This window comes from Rissa tridactyla, chromosome 4 (genome assembly GCF_028500815.1).
Source record: "Rissa tridactyla isolate bRisTri1 chromosome 4, bRisTri1.patW.cur.20221130, whole genome shotgun sequence".
Lineage (NCBI taxonomy): Eukaryota > Metazoa > Chordata > Aves > Charadriiformes > Laridae > Rissa > Rissa tridactyla.
The window spans coordinates 93,424,449-93,451,694 of NC_071469.1; the positions used below are offsets into that span (position 1 = coordinate 93,424,449).

General features: G+C 59.8%; 1 protein-coding gene across 1 annotated transcript; it reads left to right on the forward strand.

Moving 5' to 3' along the window:
* On the forward strand, positions 1-27,246 carry TANGO6 (transport and golgi organization 6 homolog). The gene is given in 18 exon segments (XM_054199457.1): positions 1-156; positions 158-859; positions 1,134-1,250; positions 2,701-2,851; positions 3,680-3,804; positions 4,336-4,498; positions 5,062-5,144; positions 8,987-9,099; positions 10,540-10,716; positions 11,959-12,085; positions 12,982-13,161; positions 16,652-16,786; positions 18,506-19,015; positions 19,244-19,301; positions 21,499-21,651; positions 24,364-24,515; positions 25,697-25,810; positions 26,560-27,246. Coding segments are annotated over 18 exon segments (3,378 nt in total). The 5' UTR covers positions 1-15; the 3' UTR covers positions 26,737-27,246.

The window sequence follows — 27,246 nt, forward strand, 5'->3', positions numbered from 1 at the left end:
AGGCCGGCCCCCAAGATGGCGCCGCCACCCCCCGCCCTACCCAAGATGGCGGCGGGCGGGCGGCGCCCCCGAGATGGCGGCGGGCGGTGTCGCTCCTCCCCGTCCCCCGACCTCCCCAAGATGGCGGCGGGGCGGTGCGCGCCGCCCCTCGACGGCGGGCCCCAAGATGGCGGGAAGCGCGGAGTCGGAGCTGGCTCCGGAGCCGGAGCAGGTGGTGGAGGCGCTGGAGCTGCTGCTGCGGCCGCCCGCCGGGCCCGGTGAGCGGGATGGCGGGGCCGAGCCCGGCCCGGAGAGCGCCCTACGACCGGAGACGCTGCTCAGCAACGCGGCGGCGCTGGAGGAGCGGCTGCGGCTGGTGCCGGGCTGGGCGGCGCTGCGCGGCCTGCGCCGTGCCGTGCTGTCCCGGGCCCCCGCGCTGGCCGCCGGGGCGGCGGGTGAGAGCGACCCGGGCTGGGCCATCGCCTGCGGGCTGCTGGCGCTGCTGCTGTGCCTGAAGGAGCGCCTGGCCGCCCTGGCCGCTGCTCCCCCCGCCGCCGCCTGCGGGGCCGGGGCCGCGCCGCCGCCCAGCGCCGACACGCTGAGCGTGGCGCAGGGCCGGTCGGTGGGGCGGGCGCTGCGGGCCGCCGTGGGGCTGGGCCTGGTGCCTTACCTGCCGCCGGGCGTGGGGCAGCGCCCGGGACCCCCCGCGACGCCCCCGGCGCCGCCGGCCGCCCGCGGGGCCCGGCTCCACGCCACCACCGTCGCCCTGGCTGAGCTGGCCGAGCACCCGGCGCTGGGCGGCCCGCTCCTCGCCCGCCACCTCGGCCTCCTCCTCGCCGGCCTCTGCCTGCTGGGACACGGCCCCGCCGCCCACAGTCAGGTCTGTGGGGCCCTTCTTCCCCCTACACGGTCAGTGCCGACCCCGCCAAAAACATGTCAGGGCCGCCCGCCGCCTCTCCACGCTCCATGGCTGGGCCCGTGGCTACGCTGGGCTCCCGCTTGCTGACCCCAGTGGCAACTCCTCTCATGCCGTGCGTGTTAATCTCCATGCCAGAGAAGGGGTGGGAGCCCGGCGAGGGGATGGAGGGACACCAGCGTGCGGTCGGCACCGGTGGCTGGGCTGCCCTCGCCACTCCGGGGTTTGTTTTTTCCAGGGTGTTTCAGAAGCGGAGCGAGCGCGGTGCCGGGAGACCCTGCGGCATGTCCTGGACCGCGTCTACCAGCCGCTGGCAGTGCGGGAGCTGCTCGTCCTGCAGGGCCGGCCCAAGCAGGTACCCAGCGTCAGCGGGGCCAGCCCCGGCATGGGGCGCTGGGGGTGCGTTACCGCCCGCCATGCTGGGACTGTGCGTGCCGGGGCGCTGAGGGTGCCTTTGCTGCTCTCCTGGAAGTGTTCTCACACCTTTAAAAACCGGTTTGGTGCAGCACCCCCGTCGCTGAGCGCTGTGCGGACACATGGGTGAAGTTGCTGGGGGTGTGTGTGTCGCTCGGGCAGCAGCAGCTGCGCAGGGCTGTGTGGGGACTCGGGGACTCACATTGCAGCACGTGCCACCTGGGTTCGGCACTTCCATCAGCGGTGCCTGGCTGAGAAAAACGCCTTCTCCTCTAGAACCTGCCCCTTCCCACTTGAAGCGGTGCTGCCTCGGCACTGGCTGCTCTTCGTGGCCATGTTGAAGGCTGCCTTGTGGCAGTGCGGGGGAGACATGGGAAATCTCTTTAGCATCGTGTTTAGAGAGTCCCTAGGGAAAGGACCTCATCCCAGCTCCAAGTGGGTGCTGTGGGTGGGTGCGTTCCCACCTGCCGAGTCACAGTTTGGGGTCAGGACCTGAGGAGCTGCTGGCACGCAGGTGGGATAGCCCGGGGTCCCGCTGGCTCTGTGCCGCACGCTGACCCTCGGGCTGGGATCGCACGCAATTCCCGAGCAGGCAGAAGCTGGCCGTGCCACGTGCAAGGGCTACAGAGGGTCTGTACGAGGCACTTGTGTGGGGCAGTGTTCTCGGTGTGTGCGGTGGTTCTTCCACATAAAAGCAGGGGGTCTCCCGGTTAAAACCCAAGCTGATACTTGGACAATGTCCTTAATGACATGCTTTAACTTTTGGTCAGCCCTGAAGTGGTCAGGCAGTTGCACTAGATGATTGTTGTAGGTCCCTTCCGACTGAAAATATTCTATTTTATCCCCCCTTAGTGCGGCAGTGCCAGCCTGCCTCCTCGGGGCATCCAAGCGAGTACCTCAGCTCTAACCGCTCGCTCCGTGGGTTCGCAGCAGCCTGTGGGCAGCTCTGCTGTCTGTGCCCTCCCAGGGGAATTGCTTTGCTGGACCAGGGAGCCTGGTGCCACCTCCGCAGCCCAGCGCTCTGTGCCGGGTCCTGGCAGGGGTCACCGCTGCGAGCCCCTCACCTGCATCGAACCCCACTTGTCCCCCAAGTCCCCTGTGCACCGCTTTGGTAGTGAGGCAGTCAGAGCTGCTGCGTGACCCTCAGAGGCTTTAATTAAAGGAGGGAAGCTCTGCATGAGGGGATGCTCCTGGGAAGGCTGGCCTCTCTCATTAAGCCCTAATTCGCTTTGTGCCGCTGGATGAAGAAGTGATTTATTTAAAAGGTTTCCCCGTCCTGTGCTCCTGTCTGAAGTCCTGCAGGGCGGCGTGCAGGCTGTTTGCCTGTTAGTGAGGGTTTGCACAGGAGTGTGCAAATACGCTCCTCAGCCTGCTCCTTTGTTTCCTTTCAGAGTCCTCCCTCTCCCGGGGAAGAAACAAAGCCGGCCCTCGTGCAGGCTCCAGCGTGGCTGCGGCGCCTTTGTGGTCAGCTGCTCTCCGAGAGGCTAATGAGACCCAACGGGGTTCAGGCTGTGGTTCGGGGCATCATGGAGGGAACAGGCGGTGAGTAGGGTGCTCTGACGCTGCTCTTGGCTTCCAGGATGGCAGATTAAAAGAGACTGTGATGATGTGTCTGAGACGTTCCATCCCATGAGAGGCCCAGGAAAGACAGTGCCATCAGAGCACTGAAATGGGAAACAGCTTTTGTCAGGCCAAGCTGAGTCTGTAACGCTCGCGCACATTTTGCCTCTGACTGTGTTGAACTCCCAAATGATGAATGCCTTCCAACTGCAAATGCCTTTAGTTGAGAGTACACCGTCATGTTTGAGGTCCAGACTGAAAGCCTCCAAATTAATTTAGTCTGTTTATGCCTCCATGGGGTTGCGCCTCGTGTGTGTGTAGCACGGTTTGTTCCAAGGAGCTGTGCTGGTGCCGGTTTGGAGGGAGCCGTGCTCGGTGCTGGGCCGTGAGCAGCTGCAGGTGGAGTGAGACCCATCCTGCTCCAGGGCTCGGCAGCCTTGCTCCCCTGCTTCGTTTCCTGCCAGGGAGAGAAACTGTTGCTCCCTAAAAGCTGAATCCCACAGTTTTAAGTGCCAAAGCCTCCTCCAGCCAGTACCAACCTGATGACACCATCCAAGCATGACCACCCTCCTCCACCTTTTGGCTCATATACCAACTTGTAGCAGTTGTTTTCCAGTATCAAAGGTCTTGGACAGTAGTTTTCCCTCTTCTGTCATTAAATTCAGGTGTCACCTGAAAGGTGCTTGCTCTGAAGAGAGTAATAAAAGCTAGAAATCCAATTTTGGGCCAGAAACATTTGGCTTCAGCCAGAAATGGCCCTGCCGTTTGCTGTCAGTCTGAGCTGATTTTGGCTTTCTGCTGATATAGCAGGTGGCGCTGGTGCTGAAGCAGCAGCTGTGGACTGGAGAAAATGCGACACGGTTGCAAAGATCCTGGCTTCCTGCCCACAGCAGTGCCTTTCCCTGGAGGACTACTACCGACTGGTGTGTCCCCAGGTAGGTCCCTCTCTCCCCGCAGCACGCTGGCTCTGGCTGGGCACGCGGAGCCGGCTCCTGGCTTGGAGAGTGACAGTAGTGTTGTTTCTGCTTGAGCGCGGCCTGCCTGGAGCCAGAACAACGTGGAGACATTTTTCTGCTGCTCTGGCAGCGGGACGCGTTTCCACCCGACTCTTGAATTTTCCATATTTGATTGAAATGCTGGATTATGTTGCCTGATCGCACGAGCTGTTCAGCAGTGCGCTATGAGGAGCTCTGCTGAGGATCTCTTCCTTCCAGCCTTTGGCTGGGGGAATGGTGCAGGCTCTTGGTTTGAGCCCAGAAATGCCTCCTGCATTAACCTGTGCCTGGGAAGGAGACTGGCTCTTCCATATGCGGAACGTCATGCCCGATGTCCAGCAAAACAGCATATAGGAGGCTCCTCAATCTCTGCTGTTGGCTGCAAGGAGTCGGCCTGCCCCCGACCCCCGCCGCCAAGGGGCTGCTGGTCTTTGTTCCTGTATCGTGGACTCATTCTGACTTTCCTTCCAGATTCTGGACTTGCTGCACATCCAGGACAAACTGACAGCGCGCCAGTTCCAGCGAGTGGCCACCACGACGGTGCTCACCATGGCGAAAGAGCACCCTCAGCTGGCAGAGAAGCACCTGCTCCAGCCCCTGTTGGCACCGCTCCTGCGGTGCTCCGAGACAGCAGGTACCGGCTGGTCTCTGCCAAGCCCCAGACTGGAGAAGGATCTGGTTTCTTGCTGATCTTTGTCTTTCCATCAGGATTTTCTCAGGGGCTGGTGCCTGGGCTGCTGAGTGTCCAAGCCCAGCTCTGTTGCTTGTGAGCCTGTCTGTGTGGCTGGGTGCACCGTATTTACTAGCACTTGAGTCAAATTACTACAGCGTGAGAGCCAAATAGTGGGGCTTCTGCCATTTGCTCTTTGGGAATCTCCCCAGTCTGACAGTCTTGTTTTGGGCTACCGGACGGAAGCCATCGGTTCCCCACGCTGACCAAGCAGCTCTCTGGGGAATAATCCATCAAGAAGTTGTGGTCTGCTTTGATTTGCTTGTAACCTCGCAGAGTTTACAACACTGCAGTGATACTTAGCGCAGCTAACGAGGGCTCATCGCTTCCCATGCTGCCTTGAGGGAGAAGAGGGAAGGCAAGAGAACTATCAAAGTGCTTTCTGGTGCTGGGCATGGTGGGGTTGCTGTTCTGCTGGAGACTCCTCAGCACATTGCGGAGATGATATTTCTGCCCTTTGTTTTCAGAGCTAGCAGTAGAAGATTTATCAGCCGGGACCGTGCTGGTGACAGAGGCAGAGCTCGGCAGCTGTGTGGAAGATGTGCTCAAGGTATTGTGTCTGATTCAGGCCTGAGGGCAGGTGAGAAAACTCCTCTGAGTGAGAGTTGGTTTGTGACTTTCTGAGCCGTTCAGTGTGTGTCTTAGACCATGACAAAAACCAGCGTCGCCCGCAGTCGTGATGCGGAGATGAGGCCAAGAGCTGCACGGAATAACCTTGTATGCAGCACTGCACTGGCAGGACTGCAGCTTTATGCTGGATACCAGAGGCACTGCCTGAATCCTTTCAAGCATTCTCACCCCAAAACACTGATATGGCAGTGAGCTCTTGCTGGTTGTTTTTTCCCAGTGTCTGAGCGGTGGGCTGGTAACCAGGAGTCTCCGTGGTGCTTTCATATCCTCTTTCTCCATGAGCTGCAGCAAGACTTTGAGCATTGCTAAATTTTGCAGCTTCTTACAGGACTGTTGTGTCTGGGTGTACTGTCAGAGCAGCTTCAGGACTCGGGCTGTGATTGTAGGGCAGGCAGCGTGGTGGGCAGGAGGTCTTAGTCAGGAGTACCGCTGGCTGCAGCATGTGTGGGTTCGGGTTGTCAGTCCCAGTCTGAGATGATGCCGCTCACCTTCCAGCATCAGAGTTGTGCAGCTGCTCAGAGGGAAGGACGGAACACAGGGAATCCCGCGTGTGCTGAGTCTTCAGAGGCTGCCTGAGTTCTCCTCCTGGGCTGTGGTCCAGCCCACCTTCTCTTAATGCCCCTGTGCCTCAGTTTCCTCCTTGTGGAGCATGGATAATACAGCTCATACTCAGCCCAGTGCTACCTGTGTGGGAGGGAGAACATGCTGGGAGCTGCTCTCCCTGCCTCCGAGGTCTGCAGAGGGCAGCCTGAGCCAGAGTGCTGGAGCTGGAAGCCTTTCTACAGCTCCTGCAGCATTTACCCCTGGCGGAGGGATGGGCTGCAGCCAGCTCTTGTGTCGGGCCAAAATGCTTCTGAATGAATGACCTGGAAAAGAGGGCACTTGAGGTATCGGCAAGCGGCCGGCTGTGCTGGACTGCTCAGCCCTGCAGTCAGGGCAGCTTGGCAGGGCCCCCAGCACATCGCTGGGTGGTTGTGCAGCCGGTTGGCAGTGAGGCATTCGCAGTGGGCACTGTGAAGCGAACAGATTCAGTGTGGCTCTGAGGCTGCTGAGCCGTCCCCAGGGTGAAAAAGAGAGTGAAGGTGAGCTCAGAGGCGTCACAGAGCCGCAGGGAGAGGTGGGAGAGCTGGCACGGTTATCCTGGTGGCTGCTGTTTGGAGGCACGGAGCATGTGTGGGTATGGGAAAAGGAGGGTGGGCAGCAGCTCAGCTGCAGGCGAGATGCTGTTAGTGGCTGTGTCCTCACCTCACGTGTCCCAGAAACCAGGGGAGCAGCTGGTCCCCGTGGGGTGTCCCCAGTGGTTCATCTTCCCCTGATACCTCTCAGGGGGCTAAAGGCATTACAGGCTGTCTTGTCCCATCCCTGGAAGTTTTTAAGGCCAGGCTGGATGGGACTCTGAGCAACCTGATCTAGTGGGAGGTGTCCCTGCCCATGGCAGGGGGGTTGGAACGAGATGATCTTTCAGGTCCCTTCCAACCCTAACAATTCTGTGATTCTATGATTGGACAAGAAAGGTAAAATGATAATGTTAAGTAAGGAAAAATGAGCAGCCTGTTTTGCAGGGACCGTTCTGAGCTGAACCCTGTGACGAGTGGGTTTCCATGTGCATTAAGTTTAATTTTAAAACTGTGTGTGGGTAATCCTTCAGCAGCTGCTGCTGCTGGGTGTCCAGCCACCTCCTCTGCTGCCCTGCCCTCCGGAGCTGCTCTTGGCGCAGGAGGGTGCCTGGAGGCGGCAGTGGATCCTCGGAGGCGGTCTGTGTGCCCAGCTGCCGAAGCAGGAGGGATTGCTGAAGCTCAGCAGCTCTCCCAGCCCCGTTCAGGTGCTGATGGATGGGGAGGGTTCAGGAAAATGGAAGGAAAGTCGGATCTCAGCAAAGAAGCGCTCTGGCTTTGCCAATCAGAGCACCTTCTGTGTTAGAGGAAGTATATTGTGTGCAGGACGGCGCAGATTTAGCACTGTCTGTGGAGTTCCTTCCTGCAAGGGGTCCCTCGCAGCAACAAGCAGGGTGTTCAGCAGTGCAGTATTGTCTCTGGCATTTGGGGGAGAGGTGGGGTGCATTCTTCTGCTCCCTATGAAGGAACAGGGCTGTTCTGTGGAAGCCGCTCTTCTGAAACCTTCCCTCATAGCTCATTTTTTCCACTGTTCCTACTAATATCACCAGTGCCGCGCTGCAGGTTTCGCTGCCTGCCCTGACAGCAGCCCAGCTTTCTGCTGCGCGTTCCAACCCAGAAGGACATCTCCATCCCAGGAATTCAATTTTAAGAAGCTGGTGACTTGCTTACTGGCATGCCCCTAGGCAGGCTAAGCTCTTAAATGCTGTGATTGTTGTAGTATTTTGCGTAGTAATGATCTGTTGTAACTAGCTGGCAGGCAGAGACCAGTCTGGAGGGCTGCTCTGTGGCTGCCGTTGACAATGCGAGTGCTGGGGGAGTTTGGGGCGGATCCCTCCTTAATGGCATAGCGCTGGAGGCCTGACAGCAGCCAGATTAGCGACGGAAACTCCAGCCAGAGGATTTGCGGGGGTTTCTTGCCTAGCAAGTGTCATTTGATGCTGAGTGGGAAACCATCCTTGGGGCTTCATCAGGGCGGCTTTGTGTACAAAAGGTTCTGGTTAGGAAGAATGGCTCCACAGGGATTAGCACAGGAAAAAAGGTCTGTTTGCATCAATACAGCAGGGCAGAACGTTATCAGGACAATCTCCCTCCTAGCCCTCCTACCTGGGTTGTCACACTGCCTCTAGCAGGCAAAAGCTCTTTGGTCTGTCCCCAGGGCACTTCCAGCCTTGGACCAGGTGATTGCTCTCCAGCTGCGGAGGTCCGAGGTGTGGGGAGTGCTCTGGTGTGAAGGCACAGCATATTCTGAGCAGGTATTTCACCAGCTGACGCAGCTGGAAATCCCTTGGAGAATTCCCTTGGAAGGAGACAGCCTGCTAAAATGAGGACCTGAACACAACAACCCTGAGTTAAACCCTGAGTCTGGCTGGGCAAGGCTTGGTACTTAATGATTTTCTAAACTGAGTTTTCCCAGCTTTATGGCTTTGACTGAAAGCATCTTACCTGGCTTTTTGTCTTGGACAACCTCTTTCAAAGGATTCAAAAGGAAACGCGATGTCATAAGAATTCTGTGGGTGTTTTTCCTGTGCTCCGCAGGCAGCACGGTAGGACCTGTGTGTGGTAACCATGTAGGACTGTGTTACCTGTGGTAACAGTGGCTTGCCTGGGAAGGGGGAGCTGGTTTTGTGGAGGAGGGCAGTGACAGTGATTCAGGAGGGTGCTGCTTGAGATGGGGGAGAAGAGCGGAGCCCTGCAGCCTCCTCAAAGCCCCTGCAACCCGCTTGCTCAGCTCAGCACATGTCAGCCCAGCTGCCCTGCTAGGGACTATTTGAGATTTGGCTCCAGGTGCAATATTTCCATAAAGATTTGCTAATTCGAAGGTGCCTGTTGCACCTCTCTGTAATGCAAGACCTTACCCCTAAGCAGCAGACTTCCCAAATAGCTAGCTGCATTGTTCCTGTAGCTTGGAGCCCTGATGTGGTTAGCAAATGCTAGAATAAAGATGGTACTGAAGGCTGCTTTTAATACAGAATATGGCATAATCAGGGAAAACAGGCTCCAGACTGAAAGGAGCAGGGGCTGAAAACCCTCTGCCGTCCTCCCTGTCGGCAGCCGTTCTGCACAGAGACGTGCTTTCTGTCCTGTTTGCCTTCCCCCTGCTCCATGCAGGTGGTTGACTCTCCTCCCTGTGCCCTTCTCTCTGTAGGTGTATGTGGTTGGAAATGACAGCTCGAGCCTGCTGCTGGGATCCTTACAGTCAGTCCTGGGAGTGGTGTTTTCCCTCTATTCCTTCGCCAAGCAGAATGTGTCATACTTACGGTAAGGAAGGATTGTGCATGACTTCTTCTAGGGTTTCGTCTTCTCCGTTCTGCCCACCTCCAAAGGACGTGCTCTATGTGGGCATATACAGAAGCTGAGACCAGTTTTCTCACCCTGAAGAGCTCTCATTCAAAGTAGGCAATAACCGCAGGCACAGGCACAGTACATGACCTTACTGGCAGACCTGTGCCTGAGGAAGCAGTTCTCTTGTTAGTTTTTCTCTTCCCTGAAGCCAAATGTTGGGTGTAGAGGCAAGCATGCCCGGTGGGTGCCTTGGGAGCACAGGTTAACTCTTAGTGCCCGCCTAGGAGCAGGGATTGTGGTGGTCTGTGGGTAGAGATGGTGACGCTGGAACCTGGCTGGGTGTCAGAGGGATCTGTGTAGCAGGGATTTAGAAATGGGATAAAAACTAGATAAAAACAGCTTGAGCGCTGGCTTTTGGAAATACAAGATCATTCTTCTGTGATCTGGGATCACTCTCTTCCAATATGTGCAGGACCTGCCTCTCGGCAGCTGTCCCTCGCGCTGTGCCCAGCTCCCCCATGACTGCTGTGTGATGGTAAGCACCATGTGTGTCAGTCACAGTGGCAGGGACAGTGGTCACCAGGTGCTGGCTGTCCCCTCTCCTTTCTCCTCCCAGCCTTTCCGTGGGCTGCCCTGAGTTTGGACCAGCCTAGTGAATACACTCCTGGTGGGTTTACGCTTTGCTTTGGTGATACTGGCGTGTGGGTACTGGAGGCTTTCCCTCAAAGTTCTGTGTAGACACAGCCTCTGCTATTATTAAAGACATCATTAATCACTTCAAAGAGTAGTGAGTGCTGTGACAAGTTTGTAGAACAAGCCAAGTTAACACTGCTGCTGGGTGAACAGAGTCACTGCTCGCTTCTCTGTTTGCAAAGGATTTGGCAGGGGTAACTAAAACCACAGCTGCCTGGAAGTGTTCGGGTTTCCAGACCCCTGGCACAGCGCTCCTACTCCACCTCATTAACCTGCATCTTTCCTTGGCAGGGGTTTCCGTGCCACCTTACAGTGCTCCCTGTCTCCTTCCTCCTCTTCCTTGGCACAGCTGACAGCTCTGTGCTTTGTCGTGTTGGCGTGGAACACCAGGCTGAGGCTGTGTGGAAGCGGCTGTCCGTGTACAGACATGCTGTTCAGACAGAGTGCTCCCTTCCTCGCTGGGCTGAAATCTCAAAGGACCCAGATCCTTCCATCTGGGAACGCCAGAAGGACAGGATGTGCTGCTGATCCCCTTATAAACTGACACTAACGCCTTCAGCTGCCAGAGCTGTCAGCCCAGAGCATCCCAAGGAGTTTCCGTAGCCGCTCCAGAGCACTCTTGTCTTTTCCCTCACCCCGAGACGCATGGTCCCGTTGCAGTGCTGCTGGGAGGGATGTAGCAGGCACAGCAAAGTCACCACTGTTTTCTCTCTCCTTGACCAGCTCCCCGTGCCAGGAGATCCTGCTGTGGTTCTTGGAGAAGTCGGAGTGAGAGGAGTCACTGGCCGTGCTGGAAGGCTTTGCAGGGCTGAACAGCAGCGTGAGTGCCCTCCACCCGCGGTGCCGGTTCCGTGCGGGCAGCGAGGGTGGTGCCACCATCGCAGTGGAGGAGACCATCAGGTGAGCGCTGTTGGGGCAGTGCCCGGCATGGAGGGCAGTGCCCAGGCATCATTCAGCACATAGGGCTTTTCACGGCTTGTCTGGCAGAGAGCGCCCAGGTGCACATGGGGCTGCTGTTGCCATCCCACCACGGTCTTGTCCCCAAGGAGCCCAGGTAGACCGTTGTCTGCACTGAGCTTGGGCAGGCGATGCTTCCACACAGCCTCCGGGTTCCTCGTACACGGTGTAGAGCTCTGACTTTCAGCCCTGAAAAGCAGCACGGTGTGTTTGAGCCTTAGTGTGCCCTCTCTGTGTGCATTTCCCAAGTCCCTAGTGCTGCCTGCTGGGTGTATGGGAATGGGATGTGCTCCTTCAGTCCCAACACTCCCCAAATTCAGCTTCTGCCCTCCAGCCTGGGCCTGTCTTGTGACAGATCGCGGCTGTGTGGAGCAAGTGGAATCCCTCAGGCGCAAGTGGCACCGTTGCAGCAAGGACTCTAGTGATGCCAGCGACTTAGCTCCCCTCCTGCTCTTGCAGATGGTCTCTACAAGTAGAGGCAGAGCGTGGCCATGTGGGGAATAAACTGCAGCCATTAGACTCCAGCCACGCAAACTGGGACTGTTCAGCGGTGTGACATTCGGTATAGAGAGGGGTAGCTGTTAGTTTGGCAGTACGAGCCCAGGGCAGCGCTATCGAGCGGGCAGAGCGCACAGCTCCTGCCCAGGAGTGTCCCTGGGGTGGGTGTGCTGGGAGCTGTGCGTACCCGTAACAGAACCCGGTACAAATACGCTTGTTTTGGTTTCATTTCAATCTGTTCCTGACCTGAATTAGAAGAAGGTCTGCCCCGGGTCTGCACTGGTTAAACTGGGCATGCTTTAAAATTACTGTTTAACAGCCGTGGCTCTGCCAGTGTCTGTCGTACTTTTATGGCTATGACCACTGCAGAAATTAGCCAGCACTAATCCTGTTCTTTATAGGATGGCTGGACTGAACGTGTGTTTTGCGCCTGTGGTTTCTGTTGATGTTGTTCCTTTAATGAATGCAGGTTAATTAATAAACTGAGTGCGTGATCACGTAGACCAAATGATCTGAGCAATAGTTTGGCTCAGGTGCCTCCAGGCTTCAGCTTTCTGGTAATGCTGTGAAGGGAGGTTTCCAAGCGAAGGCAGAAGGGGGGATTTCGCCTTCCCATGGAGTAGTTTAGAGCCAGCCCTGGAGGGGGTGTGGGTATGTTTCTGTTGGTGACACAGTGGCCTGTTTCAGTGATGAAGATGAGGCCCTCTACCAGAAGGTTTCCTTGGAGCAGAGCCGTGTGGAGAACTTGGTGGAGCTCTTGTCTCACTGCCAGAAGAGTGGTCTAGCTGGAGACTTCTTCATCCGCTGCCTGAAGGTAAGGGCAGGCAAGGGTCTGTTTGGGGCACATCTGCAGGAACACTGGGCCAAGCGGTCTCTGTAGCAGACAGCAAAGGGGACTGAGGATCCCCTTAGGTGCCTCAGGAGCGCTGAGCCAGGGTACGGCGTGTGGTGGAGCAGTCCTGCTGCATGTGGGGCAGGAGAGCCTGCGAGAGGGAGGCAGCCCTGGTCCCTGAAGGGGTTAACTCTCGTTCTTCCTGGGCTCTTTTGACGACAGGAGCATGTCTGAAGTTTAATGGTGTGTTTGAGGCTGTGAATAATCCCTGTTACTTCCTTGGCTCTAGTGGGGCACCTTCTCCCTTTGATCCCACTCTGAGCCCCTGCAGTTCCCTCCTGGGCTGGGCTGCGCTTTCTGTGCCCTTGCTGGCAGGTAGAGCCCTGTCCCATAGTTGTGTGGGGTTGGCAGCATCCTGAGTGTAGGGACGCTGCTGTGACACAGATGGGACACCCAGGAGCTGTGGGCAGCTCTCAGAGACCTTGATGGTACCAAGTGGAGGGTCCTGGTCACGTGAGGAAGCCAGCGTGAGCTCTGCAGAGGGGACGGGGGATCCGGGTGCCTTTGTGGGCAGCCACTGCCAAGCGCAAGGCTTCAAGCGGAGACCCAGCAAGCCTGACAGCCCAGAGCATGGTTGGCCCTAGGAGAAGTGCTCGGTGGTGCTCTGTGTGGTGACCATGGGGACAGAGGTGTTTGAGGGTTTGGCCTGCTGACGGACCTGCCTGTGGAATGAGAAGAGGCTGGAAGAGGGCAGGTGACTGGGAGCCCTTTGCAGCAGGGGAGAGGTGTGGGTAGCACAAACCTGCTGCACCCAGGACCACTGGCGTGGTGATTTACCTGTATTTAACCATTTCCTCCCTGTGCTTCCTTCCCGGCAGGCGCTGACTTGCGTGGCTGCGGAAGATGAGGCGTCTTCAAACTTGGCTGCAGTGCCTGGAGGGAGTCTGCTGGAGCTGGAGCAGTACCACGCTGCGCAGAGGAGGAAGCTGCTGGTCCTGCAGCTTGTAGCCACGCTGTGTGAGAGCGTCTCGGACACCGTGTTCACAGACATTGTTCAGGTTGGTCATGACAAAGCCCCGGAGCGCATGGCAGACCAAGCTCCGGGCTGCCAGGCTCTAAGGAGACAGTGGCTAAGAAACAGCTGGAGAAAGCTAGAGCATCCCCAGGAAAAGCAGTTTATTGATTCAGTTGCAAGTGTCTCAACAAGACACCATCCTGTGCAGTGCCAGCAGGAAGGACAGAGTCAGCTGCAGAGACAGGAGGGAGCAGCCCAGCAGACATCTTCATGTTTGTGTCCGTGGTTGTGTATTAAAAGCCAAGAAAGTAGTCTGTGTGTTCATGAGGACTCTGACTTGCCAGCTTCTCGTCTTTATTTTGACAGACCTTTTAAGGGAGTGCTTGCTGCCTATCCAAGGTGTTGGGTTTTTGGCATGCCTTGGCAGCCATCTCGGGGAGCTGCAGTAGCTGGGCTGCCAGTGGGATGCCAGTGGGATGAACGTGACATGGCACTGCTGCCACGTCCCACTTGCTCCTTGTCCCCGAATAGGCCATTTGTGGCTCTTCTCTGTTTTCCGCTGCTGGGATGCACACACTGAGTGGTATGTCCTGTCGCCAGGGTTGGCATAGCCGTGCTCATACAGTCAGCGCTTGTCCGTGTCTTCATGAGTGGGCAGCTGCAAAATTTATTCAATGTCGTTTGAAGGCCAGCGGGGGCTCCTTGAACCTGGTACCAAAAATGGTTGTTAAAATATGGCACTTCCGTCCGCCCTGAGCCCACGCCGCAGCAGCGCTGAAGGAGCTCGGCAGTCCTGCGCCGTGCCAGGTTGGGAAGGTTTGGGCACCAAGGGCAGCACGGTATTCCCCAGCTGATCAATGTACTTTAACTTCCTCATCCTGCTTTGTTGTTTGTTTTTTTTGACTCAGTGACCTGGTTATGCAGTTAACTGTGGCTGCCGTGAGCAGAGCGGGTCACTGCTAGCGCAGGTTTCCTCACTTTTCTCTTCGGGACAAAGGAGTCTTTGTGTGCGCTCTGCAGTGACAGAGGGGACCCAGCCGGTGTCATTGCGGCGCCCGCCGGTGGGTGCGGCAGCCGGCACTGCTTTGTCCTAACCTGCCTCTCCATCGCACCCACCCGCGCGGGACCAGCTCCCGCTCCCTGCATCAGAAAGTCGGGATGGGAAATGGGGAAGGATTTTCCCAGGTTTCTGAGTCCAGCCGTCCAGTCTAGCATAAAAAGAAACAACCACCGAAAAAAGAATCCCAGACGAAAAAGCCGTTATACCTCCACCTGGGGGTTGTATCTCAGGGAGGGCTCCCTTGGGTGGGGACAGCCGTTGCAGGGCTGATTTTAAGCGGGTTCTGCAGCACGGGGTTCCCTCTGGGCCGTTTGCTTTTGCTGTGGGTGCTCTGGAGGGTGGCTTTGTACGTAACGGGGTTGGAGCAAGCGGGATCCCTCTTCCTAAAGCCAGACCCCAGGAATGGTGGTAGCTGTGGACGCCCTCAATTGCGCAATATATTTTATTTACCATTTCTGCCCCTCGCAACAGAGTTTCATGAGATTTACTTGATTGCCTTAATACACCAAGGATGCTCGCCTCCTGTGCAAGACAGAAACGTGTCCCAATGTTTTATTTTTCAAGCATTTTTTCCCTTTGAGATTAGGATGTTTTTTCTTTCCTTCTAGATTAGGATGTTTTTAAAACTTTTTGTTTTTCTCAGTAGCTATCTACTGGTAGGTTATTTATGTATGATGTTCCTATTTTTCCTATTAAATACAATTTCAACCCATTCAACTTGTGTGTCACTGTTTTGTGAGAACAGATGTTCCGACACTTGTTTTTACTCCCTATTATTGCCGTTTGACGGCAGTTATTTCTGAACTAATCAGCCCAGAAGGTACCCAAGCCTTTTCCGCAGCCCCTGTGAGCCTCCCTGCTCGCTGCAGTAGGGATGTGCTTAACGAAGCTGGCAGCAATCGGCTCCTCTGCTGATGAGGAAAAGCATTGCCTGCACCCAGTGCCTGTGCCCTGGAGGCTGGAAGTGTGGGGTTTGGTGCAATAGTACCTTGTTGCCCTCCTGTTTTCCAAAATGGGAAATGTCCTCTTATTTTGCAACACGCCTGTTACGGAGGATCCAGTCCCTTCCCAGCATGGCTGGGTGCCTGGGTGCCACCGCAGCTGGTGAGCTCGCCCCGAGCTGTGCGGTGCCAGTGCAGCTGGCAAAGTAACGGGGAAAATAAACTCACTAATTTCAAGCTCCGTTAGAAGCGCAGGAAGCCTGTGGGATCAAAGGGGTTGGTGCCAAGTGTTGAGAAGGCCAATGCCAGCCAGGCGCGATCATTATGGGCTTGGGGGGGGGACGGGCAGGAAACAAGTATTGTGAGAAAAATCACAAAATGTGGAGTGTGTGGTAAATGGCTGGACTCCAGTGTGGGCTGCGTGTGGGTAAATGGTGTCTGATAGCGGGGAGCCGTGGGGCAGCCGCAGGAGCTGGAGCCGTCCTGGGCAAGGGCAAGTGGCTGGGAGTGACGCTGGCCCGGGCAGGGAAGGGGCTGTGCTCTTCCCCAGAAATTGCGGGGGGTGCAGGCAGGTGTGATTTTTGTTGTAATTAAGTGTTTCTGAGCCGTGCTTGACACCGTGTCTGGCCGTCGCTGCTGTGCCGTGTGCCGGAGGGCTGCAGCCCTGGTGCCTTCCCGGAGCCGGGCTCTCTTTAGCTCTGTTGTCTCTGCACCTACTCCAATTTTCCAAGCCCACGCCTTTCTCTAGCACAATTTCCACCTTCGCTCTCGGACCCATCCCAGGTGGCTTTCCAGCTCCCATCCCGCAGCGCGGCAAGGTCGGAGCAGGGACAGGAGTCAGAGAAGGGGCTGGGCTGCCTCCCCCTCCCCCTGCAGCCCCCATGGGGGCTTCTGCTGCCGAGAGCAGCCACCGTGGTTTAACCACCGCCTTGTCCCAGGGCTGGACACCAGGCAGACAGGCAGCGTGAGCTTGCCCAGCCTGTGCTGAAGCCCAGTGCTGCGGCCATTGATGGACTGATCTGTCTGGCACAGCCGCCATCCCAGCCCTGCTCCCAAAATCCTCACCCACCAGTTGCAGACAGCCCGGCGTGGGGCTGGGGGCTGCGACCCTGAGGAATTGGCCCCTCTGTGGTAATGCCGGAGGGGTGGGCAGCGGTTCAGGGCTCCGGCACCCCCGCGGCCACCTTGGGAGCCCTGGCTCCCTCCTGCATCCCTGCTGCATCCACAGCCGGACTTCACCAGCACCCCAGCCATTCCCCGGCTCACCTGGGCAGGGTGATGGCAAGGGAGCTGGGAAGGTACTGGGATGGGTCCGAGAGGGAAGGTCGGGGTGGTGGCAACAACAAGGAAACACGAAGGGTTCGTACAAAATTGTGCTAGAGAAAGGCTCAGGCTCGAAAAATTCAAATAGATGCAAAGAGAGACAGCGAGAGCTGAAGAGCCGCCCGGCTCTGGGGAGGCAGCGGCAGCCTTCTGGGAATGCCGTGGGGGTCTCCCCTCCTAACCGCTCTTCCCACTCTCTCCCATGGCAGGTGGAGGAGTTCGTGGCAGCCACCCTGCAGCGCGCCTGCGTCAGCCCGGCACGCGGCCCCGGCGCGGCAGCGGAGACGCAGACCCTCGCCATGGCCATGGGGCTCGTGGCCGCCATGCTCGGCGGAGCCGTCCAGGTGAGGGCGCGAAGCCAGGGTGCTCGGTGGCTGTGGGGAGGGGGGGGACCGGGCACCATCCTGCAGCCGAGGGGGGCCACAGTCGGTGCTCTGGGGTCTGGGTGCTCCCCAGGTTGGGGGCTCTCTTTAATCCCAGAGAGTGTGTATATGTATGGATGTGTATATATATATACATATAGATATATACGTAATTTTTTCTCAGAGCAGTACCAGGGTGCTGGCCAAGGGTGCAGTCCCGGGCAGGGCACCCCTGAGAGCCCGGTTAATTAATTTATAATAAAAAAAATCTGCTTCTAAGAAGGCGCTAACAGAGCAGTGCAGTCACATACAGTGTCTTTATCAGGGAGTGCAGCGATAGGATGAGGGGGAACGGTTTTAAACCGAAAGCAGGGAGATTTAGATTAGACATTAGGAAGAAATTCTTTACTGTGAGGGTGGTGAGACACTGGAACAGGTTGCCCAGAGAAGTTGTGGCTGCCCCATCCCTGGAGGGGTTCAAGGCCAGGCTGGACGGGGCTTTCGGCAGCCTGGGCTGGTGGGAGGCGTCCCTGCCCAGGGCAGGGGGTTGCAACGAGATGATCTTTAAGGTCCCTTCCAACCTGAACCATTCTGTGATTCTGTCTTTAAATACCAGCACTACATCCCGACACGTCCAAGGGCTCCATCTCTGGAGCGCAACAGACTTCCCGGTGTGGGCTGCACCGTTCTTGGAAATCCTCTATGAAAGCGGTACCTTGCTCGGGTACCCCGTTACGCGGTGTCAGCTGAACTGCCATCGGCGAGCGATTGCACGGTCGTTAGTGCGCTGCAATCGCTCCGGCTGGCACTTACATCACTGAGCTGCTGGGGTTGCTTCATCCCCAGACTCGCCCAAAGGAAAATCCAACTGTTAGTGGAAAAAGATAATTTATTGTGTCGTATTGCTAAATTCCTAACGTTGGGAAAAGAGTCATTATTTAGTTGAAGAAAGCTTAAAACCAGAGTCTCGCAGCTCTAATGGGCCCCCTCCCAGGGGAGCCTCTGCTCCCGCTCTGGCGTTAATGGGAGCAACTTAACAAATTGAAGCAAATTGAATGCAAAAGCTTTTGGAGGCAGCTGCAAAGCTGTTTGGATTTCAGCGGCCCAAGGGTTTTTTTACATAGACGTCCACGAGCTCCCCAGAATCTCCGCTAAAGCATCACTTTTCACATCTTGCAGATTTTGCTTCTGGGATTAGCAGTTAAATGCAGGTTAGGGCAGGAACTTCTCCCCCTCCGGCGCTGCAGCCTTGGGGCTTGTTGCAGCTGCCTTGCCTGGAGCTTCCTTCCAGGCTGGACCGAAGGCAAGCCTCAGGTGGCCTTGGCAGGACGGTGGGAGGGATGTCCCCAGCTCAGCCCCCATGCTGGGCACGAGGGTTCGGCACGGACATCGCTCTCCTTTGGGCTCTTGTCCTTCCCACCTTCTCCCACGGCACCTCGGGGCTGGTGCGGTCACGGCTGGGATCAGCGCTGGAGCCACGGGGCACCGCTGTCCCCAAAAGCAGCTCACGGCGCACAGAGTGGGGTGGTGTTCGTGGGGTGGGGATGGAAGGAAGCCAGCTTGGCGCTGCTGCGGGGCTACGAAATGCTCTCTGTGGCTTGTGCACCTCTGGGCTGCCTGCCTGCCTGCCTTGCCAGGAGCATCCCGGGGAGCAAACATCCCGTTACCGCTGTGCCAGTGCTGCTTCTCTTCCCCCTACAGCTGCAATCTGGCGACTTTGCCGTGCTGAAGCGGCTGGTGCCGTTGCTGGAAGAGCTCTCCCGCACCTACCCCGAGCCCCTCACCCAGGAGCTGGCCGCAGACCTGCGCATTGCCATCTGCACCCATGGAGCCTTCTCCTCCGGCACAGTGGGCGCCGCTGCTGACGGCGTGCTGGGGAAGAAGCCGGAGACAGGAGTGCAGAGCCCTGCCAGTACCCCTGGCGGAGCCCCAGGCCCAGGGGGTGGCCAGGCACCACCACAGCAGAGCCGCAGCAGCCCCTCGGCTCCCAGGGAGAGGAGCGAAGAGCAGAGTGTGAGCCACGAGGCCGTCACCGCGGGTCCCGCTCCAGCCCCGTGTGCCGACAGCCTGGCCCCGGCTGGGCTCCAGGAGCTCCTGGTGTCAGCCTACGACCCCCAGCCGCCCAGCCGGGCAGCCGCCCTGCGCCACCTCGCCAGCCTCATCACGCAGCGGGACCCAGAGGCACTTCGGCTTCAGGAGAAACTCCTCCAGGTACCAGGCTCCTGCCGTGGTCCCCATCCTGCACCGTGGTGCAGAGCTGGGGCTGAGTGTGCCGGTGGGCTGGGGGATCATATCATATCATCCATGATGATATGATCGGAGCCCTCCAACCTTGCTGTCACCGCCAGCTGAAGGTGCCAGGCAGGAGGGACCGGGGCTGCTGCGTGTGCTCCCAGCTGGCGCAGGGCAGCTGCCGATGGCACTCCCCCCTCCATGCAGGTGTTCCTGGAGAACATACAGCATGAGGACGCCTTTGTCTACCTCTCCGCCATCCAAGGTGAGTGATGTCCGTCCAGGGCGAGTGCTGGTGCTTCATAGAAGGGTTTGTGCCTGGTGGGGCTTTGGGCAGTGAGAGCAAAGAACAGCGGAGCTGCGGCTGGCCGTGGGGGCTCAGCATCTCCTGCCTTCGTGCTGTTCGGTCAAGCCTGGAGCGGCATGCAGGCTCTGTGCCGCGTTCCCGAAGCCGGCAGGCTTCATCTCCCAGTTGTGCTTACTCAGTGGGTAATTAGTTCATTTACCCTCTGACTGAACTGCTGATCTGCACAGACCACAAGTGCCTCCTCAGTGGAGCCCTGGGCGGGTTCACCTTCGGGGCATCCCCCGGGAGAACACCCGGGAGCCAGTTACCATCCCCATGCCGGGTCCGTGCCACCGGCCTGGGGCTGCGGTAGCACTCCTGGGCGCAGGCTGCGGTTTCAGTGCCGTGTGGGTATGGCCCCGGCACCCCGGTCCTGCTCCGCTGACACTTTGGCTAGCCGGTGTGTTCAGCTGAGGCTGGACAAGGAGCCGGGGCCATGGGATGTACCGGGGCTCTGCCACGTCCCTCTGCTCCAGCCAAGGTGGTCAAAACCGACTGGTGCTGGCCAGCCACGTGAGAGTGGAACCACGGTGGCTTTCTCCAGGTTGGTTTCCAGATCCATCACCTCTTATGGCCTTGGAAATTGTTGCCCCCGCTGAGGGGGACAGCAGGAGCGGGCACCTACGCAGCCCCACCGCTGGTCCTGTCCATCAGGCAGGAGGTGAGGGGCAGCAGGCTGGCAGGAGAGCAGCTCTGCCTGCGCCGGGCTGCTGCTGGGGGCACCGAGTGCCACAGCACCTCACGCCACTTCCCAGGAAATCCTCAGTCCCTGCTTGCTCCAGCACGCTCGGCGCAGCCCCATGGCACCGGGCTGCCCGTTGGGGTTTGCAGGCAGGTGCCTCCGCAGCCGGCATGACGCGAGCGTCCTGTGCGCCGGCTGTGCCGGCCGGTTGTGGTGCGCCGGGTTACTTGGAAGGGAGGTGCTGTTCCCATGGCCCGAAGCGATACCGGCACCGCCGGGAGCCTCGGCTGCTGTTGGGAAGGTAACCCTCAGCATTAGCTGGAAAAGGAGCTTATCACTGTGCTTCCCTCTGCCTGTACGGTCTTGAGTGGGATGGGTTTGTCCTTGCCCCGCAGGTGAAACACAAACGCTTCAACCATCCCCGGGTGATTAATGCACCCTGTGCAGCTGCCTCCGTGTTTCGCAGCCCGGCTGCGGCTGTGATTAACCCTGACGCGGTTCCTTGCGGTGGTGACTCACAGCCTGCGCCGCGCTGGCGGTGGCACCTGCGGCGTGCGGTGCTGGCCACTGTGCCAGGCGGGCTCCCCGCCGCCCCGGTCGGGCTCCCCGCCGCAGCGGCAGGGCTTGCCCGCCAGCTGGCAGTGCTGGTGCTGGGACCAGAGCTGGCTGTCGCAGCACCGCTGGGTATCCCAGCGACGATCTCCAGCGATCGGAGATCTGCCAAAGGAGAGCTGGCTGCCCCACCAGACGTGCCGGGGCTTGTGGAGGGTAACCCATGCCAGGCACCCTCCGATAACCGGGGAACGGGGTTGGAGGTGAAGGCAGCTGCTCCTGGAGGGCTCGGCCTGACTCAGCGCTTGGCACTGCTGGGGCAGCCTCTGCCGCTCGCCCTTTCCCTGGAGAACAGCTGCCTTTCCCCATCGGAGAGGTGCCCGCTGCCTGGGCTCTGGCTCCCAGCCTGGGCCAGGCAAACCCAGGGAATTCGTGGAGCCCCAGCAAGGATAAGGACACACCAGCAGTGTCTGCCCGGTGGCAGGGATGTGGGAGCAGCGACCAGACACTGTGCCCGAGTGTCACCTGTGGTACCCGGCTGCCCCGACGCTGGGCCAGCCTGGGGCGAGCCCCGCAGTGTCCGATGGCCGGCATGCCGAGTCAACGCTCGGTCAAGCAACATTAACCAGCAGCAATTAGTGGGCACCTGCTGCCAACTGCTAAATTATTTATTTTTCAGCTTGGCACCCAGCTGGACCTGGCGCTGGTCTGCCATGGCGCTGTGGCTTTGCACAGAGGGGCTGCAGGGCTGGGGGGGTGCAGGGGGTCCCACGGGTGATGGCTGCATGAAGGACGCTGGGTCGGTTCCTCTGCCAAGCGTGGTGGCACGTGCCATCCTCGAGCCTGGCCCTGACCCACGCTTTCCTCTCGCTCTCCCCCCAGGCGTTGCCCTGCTCTCCAGCGAGTATCCGGAGCGGATCCTGCCTGTCCTGCTGGCACGGTACGGGTGCCCGGTGCGGGGCACTGAGGACACCACGGCCACCATCACCAGGATGAAGCTGGGCGAGGTGCTGATGCGTGTCACCCGGGCACTGGGTGAGTCTGCAGCCGCGTCCATGGGCACGGCAGTGCTGGCCCCTGCCAGCAGCCATGGCACTGCTCGCCCCTCACTGCTCTCTGCCATGCAGCCAGGCCCGGGGGGCGAAGCCATCGGGGGCTTCTTGCTGTCCGGAGGTGAGAACCAGCTCCCACAGCCCTACCGCAGGGGGCTGGAAGCCGAAGGGCAGCTGGTTTGCCGGTGGGCAGGAGCAGGGCGGTGGATCCTGCCGGCAGCCCACCGTCCCCTCGGCTGGCAGTGCTGGGCTCAGAGGCTGCCGGGAAGCGCCTGGACACGCAGGGCTGAGGGGGAAAAGCTGGATGAGGTCTTTCCGGCAGCTGTTGTTGGGACACGTCCTAAAACGCATCCTCTTTCTCCCCGGCAGAGGCCAGGCCAGCAAGAGCATGTGGCCACAGCCAGGGAAGGTGGCAGCTGGTGTCCCTGCTGCCCGGGCAGCCAGGTGGAGGTCCCCGGTCACCGGCCGGGCACTTTGTTCTCCGGGTTGGCTGTGACAGAAGTTGCCTGGCCTGATGGAGCTCTCCTCCAGGGCACAGCCACCACCGCAGAGTCCCCTGGCCATGGTGGCATCCCTGAGCTCTGCTGGCTGCGGGTGTTCCACCGGGACCAGCGCCACTCCCCTGCCCTGCTGCCGGGATGGGGATGGGACATCCCACGGGCCAGCACCCCCACCTCCTCCCCATGGAGCTCCAGCGAGCGGTGTGAGCGGCGGCAGAGCCTCTCGGTCTCTGAAGGCCCCTGGGCGATGTCCGTGTGTCCATCCCTTGCCTTGCCCGGCGCTGGGTTTCCCTCGGCAGCTGCCCACGGCACGGCTGGCAGCGGGACAGTGGGCACGGCCTCCGCCGCGGCTCTCCCCCCTCCCCACGGTGCCTCTGCCGCGGGCAGCAACTCCGGCGCGTCCTGGCTCGCCTGCGTATTTATAGAACAAATCGCATGAAGTTGTTATTGTTGCAAAACTTCAGGATTCAAGAGCGAGGATTTATCCGGCGCTTCCAGAAACGCTCTGCTCTGTGCAGCAGCGCTGCTGTGGTTCGCAGCTCTCCTGCGGCTGCCTGAGGACGGCTGTGCCTCCCTCCTGCTCTGCCCCTGTCCCCGTCCCTGCCCACCATCCCTCTGGAGTGGCTTTTTTCCCATCCAGGAGGGGATTTTGCAGCGGGCACCCATTGCCCAGCAGACGTCTGGCATGGGCAGCGTGGCTGGAAGCGCGTGGCAGCCCCGTCCCAAGCGCGTGGTGCCCTTCCTCTGCCTCCAGCAACACGGGGCCAAGCGCCGCACGAGGGTTCATGGAGACCTTGCACCGACCCTGTTAGCTTTCACTGCAGACCCGCTAAATCTGCTCCAGGTGCGCCACAGCCGACCTTTTTCCTCCTCCGTCAGGGAGCATGTGCATTACTCTCTGCAGAAGGGGGAATGCTCCGTGCTCCTTCTGTGGCCGTCCGGCATGAGGCCAGTGTGCCCTTGGATGCTCAGACCATCCAGCGCTGGTCAGACTGCCGTAATCCCAACTCCTGACGGTGCAAGCATGGAGCAGGCTGCGTTCCCCCAGAAGCATGGCTGGCCTTGGCATCATGGTGCCGCCCCAAGCTCTCCTGCCCTGTGCCATGCAGGATCCATCCCTGCCCCTCCAAGCACGTGATCCGTTGGTTTCAGGGTTGGCCATGCAGGAACAGTGAAGCTACGATGGGACAGTCCTACAGAAGGACGTGTCTGCCTGCCGCCTTCCCTGTTCCTGCCCAGCCCTTGGCCATCGCATCAGTACTTCCCCTCCTTGCGCTCAGCCGGTGCTGCCAGGCTGTCGGCGTGCCGGCAGTGCAGGGGCTGGCCCGTCCCCAGCCCCTCGCAGCAGCGGCCCCGAGCCCCCGCATGCAGGGTGATGGGGTCCCACCACTGCCCACTGGGCTTATTCCCGTCCCTGCATCCCGGAGCATCCTGGGGCATCCCCGCACATCCCACTGCCTCCATTGGTTGCAGAATGGGGTCCGAGGGGTTTACAGGGCTTGGGAGAGCCGGGAAACCACCAAGCTGGTGGGCCAGGTAGCCTGGCAGAGCTTCCTCCTTTCCTCCGTTCCTCCCAGGTGAGTGCTTCCCCACGCTCCCCTCAGCCAGAGCAGCCCCTGCCCGGTGGGAGCTGTGTCCGCACCGTGGGACGCGTGACCGCCGTCCTGGGGCACCTCTTGTGCTGGGTGATTGTGGATGCCGGTCACGGGCTCGGCACGCCGACCTCTAATTAGGCGGCTCGCACATCCGCCGGCGCCTGCGTGTGCTAATTGGAGTGTGGGGGGGGGTTGTGCAGCTGAATTACGTGAGAATTTGGGCTTCGCACTTCGTTTCTGTGTGCTTTATCTGCGGTCACCTCTGAACGGCCCCGCGGGAGCCGGGAGGGGGACGACGTGTGATGCACCAAATGGCCCCAGACAAAGGTCTTTTCCGTGGGGTGTGTGCTGTCAGGGTTTGCCGGCGCCTGGGGGACTGCGCCGCGGTGTCCTCATCCCTGGCATCACGGCAAGTCCCCGCCGAGGGTCTGTGTGTGCCAGCTCCGCGCACCGGGGAGCCGTGCTCCAGATGTTGCATCCAGCTGTTCTCTGGTGCTGCAAGGGGGTGATCCAGCTGCTCCCGATATCGCTGGGGCTTTGGCAGGAAGGCGCTGTGGGGTTTTCCTTGCCCGTGACGTGCCGCTCTGCTCTCTCTTGCAGGGGACGTGGTGTTCAAGCACCGGGAGCCGCTGGTCCAGGCCTTCCTGCGGGGCGCACGGGACCCCGACAGCACGCTGCGGGCCAGCAGCCTCTCCAACCTGGGCGAGCTCTGCCAGCGCCTTGGCTTTCAGCTGGGCTCCATCGTCCATGAGGTATCGGCTCCATCCCGGCACTGCCGGCCCCTTCCCTGGGTCCCTGCCTGGGGAGCATGGGGCCATGGCTCATTAAGAGGGCGGTTCGTTAGCAGCTGGCAGTGCTGGGGTGCTGAGCGCTTGCTGCTGGGGACACAACAGCCTGGGGGGGTTCCGTAAAGGACACGAGTGATATTTGCTGGTATTGCAGAGTGTAAAAGTCATTGGACCTGAAGCAAAACGCTCAGGAAATTATAGCCCTGATTTTTAGGGCTAAAAGCTTTATTATCAGCTAACAATGTGGCTTGTGCAGGGAAGCGATAGCCCAAGGAAATGCAGCGGTGCCTGCTCCACCCATGGAACTCGGTGCAGGAGACCTGGGGGCACACTTAGTACCTGCCAGAGTCACCTCCTCCCACTTAATGAGACCTCGTTACCCTTCCCATTATCACGTTGCAACTGATGTGCAGCTGATGGCTGGCAGGGCTGCCCGGCCCTTGCCCCGACTGCCGGCTCCTGGCGAGATACGGCTGCCGGAGCTGTGGTCCCAGTGGGATGAACCTGGCTCTCGGAGGTCTTCTCCTCGGAGGTTGGAGGGGGGCTTGCTGGGAGGTGCTGGCATCACGGTCCGGCAGCCCTCGTGCCGGTGGGTCTGTGCTCCCATGGGAGCCGGAGCTTCGGCCTCTGGTGCCTCCCGGAGCTGGAGGGAGGTCAGGAGACATCAGGGATGCAGCGCTCGGGCTTTCACCCCGGTCCCCGCTCGCAGCCGCTCGGCATCGGTACCGCCAGCGTTTGATGAGATGCCAATGCACCACACGCAGCTATTTCGGGAACACGCTAGCTCTGCTAATTCTCCCGGCTGTCACTGCCGGGCGTTTAATTAGGTTCCTTCGACTCTGCCTGCTTTTTATAAAGCTTTCTAAGGCATCTGCATGCCGCGCAGCACCTGCGAGAGGGAGGGCTGCTCAGTGCCCTGCGCCCCACAAAAAGCCGATCCCCTCCAAGCTGGGTGCCGGCAGGGGAACGCACGGCTGCCCCAGGCTGGGCGCAGGGGTCCCATCCTCATCCTCCAGCTCCAGGCCACCGAGGGACATCCCCACCACCCCAGGGGAGTCCCGAAGGTGGGGCCGTGGCCAGCTGCTCTGCCAGGTCCCCCCGTGTCCCCTTGCCCCTGCTGATGGCCCCCTGCCCTGTCCCCACAGGTCACCTCCTGCTTGACAGCCATAGCCAAGACGGACCCTGAGGCGGAGGTGCGAAGAGCTGCCGTGCACGTGGTGGTGGTGCTGCTGCGGGGACTCAGCGAGAAGGCCACCGAGGTGGGTCACCTCCCCGCTTGTCCCCCAGGCAGCGGAAGCCTCCGCCAGGCTCCTGGACATCCACCCAGCACCAGTACGGTGCACCTCGGGCATGGCCCCTACCCCTGCAGGGCTCATTCCCAGGCAGCTTCCAGGGAAAATCCCGAGAGAACGGGACCTCCAGCTTGTCCCTCCCCCCTGCAGGGCTCCTTCAGCACCCGATCCTTTGTGGGGTAGAGGGGACTTCGTGGGGGTGTCCCTCTGAGCTGCTTGGCTGTGCCACAGGGCAGTGCTGTGCTTCAGGGCAGTGCCAGCTCTTGGGAGCCGTGGGAGTTGTTCATCGCTGATTTGACTTGGGAATGCCCAGTTTTTCCACTGGCCATGTCCTCCCTCCCCGATTCCCAGCAATGAGCGTGTTGGGACTCAGCTCCCATGGAGGAAACGGCCAGTTCCCCACGGGAATCCCTGCAGCGGGGATCTCGGCGTCCCCTCGTGTCCCCATGCCGGAGGGATGCCGCGATGCGCCGCTGTGCCGGACAGCACTGCTGGCGTGTGAGGAAACTGAGTCACGGGAGGGCTGGGGCTCACGCCTGGGGCAGGAGGAGGGTGGTGGTGGTGGTGGTGGTGCCGCCGTGTCCTGGCACCGGCAGCGTTGGTGGAAGGGGCAGCATCATGCCTGCCGGGGCACGCCGAGGGTTGCGTTTTGGGTTGTTGCGGGTGCGGGCAAGACGCCGGCGGGTGCTGACGATTCTCCTGCCCGCTCTGCCCAGGTGCTGCAGGATGTCCTGCGGGACCTCTACCGCCTGCTGAAGCATGTGGTGGTGGCCGAGCCCGACGGCGCGACAGTGCTGCATGCCCAGCTGGCTCTGGAGGAGCTGGACGCGGTGATGAGGAGGGTCCTCTTCCCCCCGCAGACGCTGGAGAAGAAGATCGTGGTGCTGCCGTAGCGGCACGAGGCCACAGAAACGAACTCTTTGGTCCAGCATCTGGACCAAGCGGCTCCCTGAGGGGAAGGGTTTGCTGAGCCCTCGGGACGCTGCCGGCAGGTGCCAGCCAGGGAGGAAACTGCAGGCTGGGGAGGGCGGGCAGCCGCCGCTGGGCTCCCCACAGCCAGGGCAGCGAGGGCTTGTTTGCAGGGGATTAAACCGAGACATGCTCAGCCCTGTGTCAGTCACATCGCTGGGAGCCACGCAAAGCCCCCGGGTGCCATCCTGGCCATGTCCTGGCCCATGGCTTGGCTGTGCTCGCTCTCGCACGCTTGGGGTGGCAGCAGTGGCACGGGCCCTGGCGAGCCCCTGGGTCCCCCGGGAGGGTGGGCATCATCCCCCAGGGACAGCCCTGGGCTGGGGGAGCAGCTGATGGGGCCGGCGCTTCGGGCTCCCCTGTGGCCAAACAGCACCATGTGCCATGGCTGCCCCTGAGGGGAGCCAGGGGGGAGCTCTGCTGTCTGACCCCCC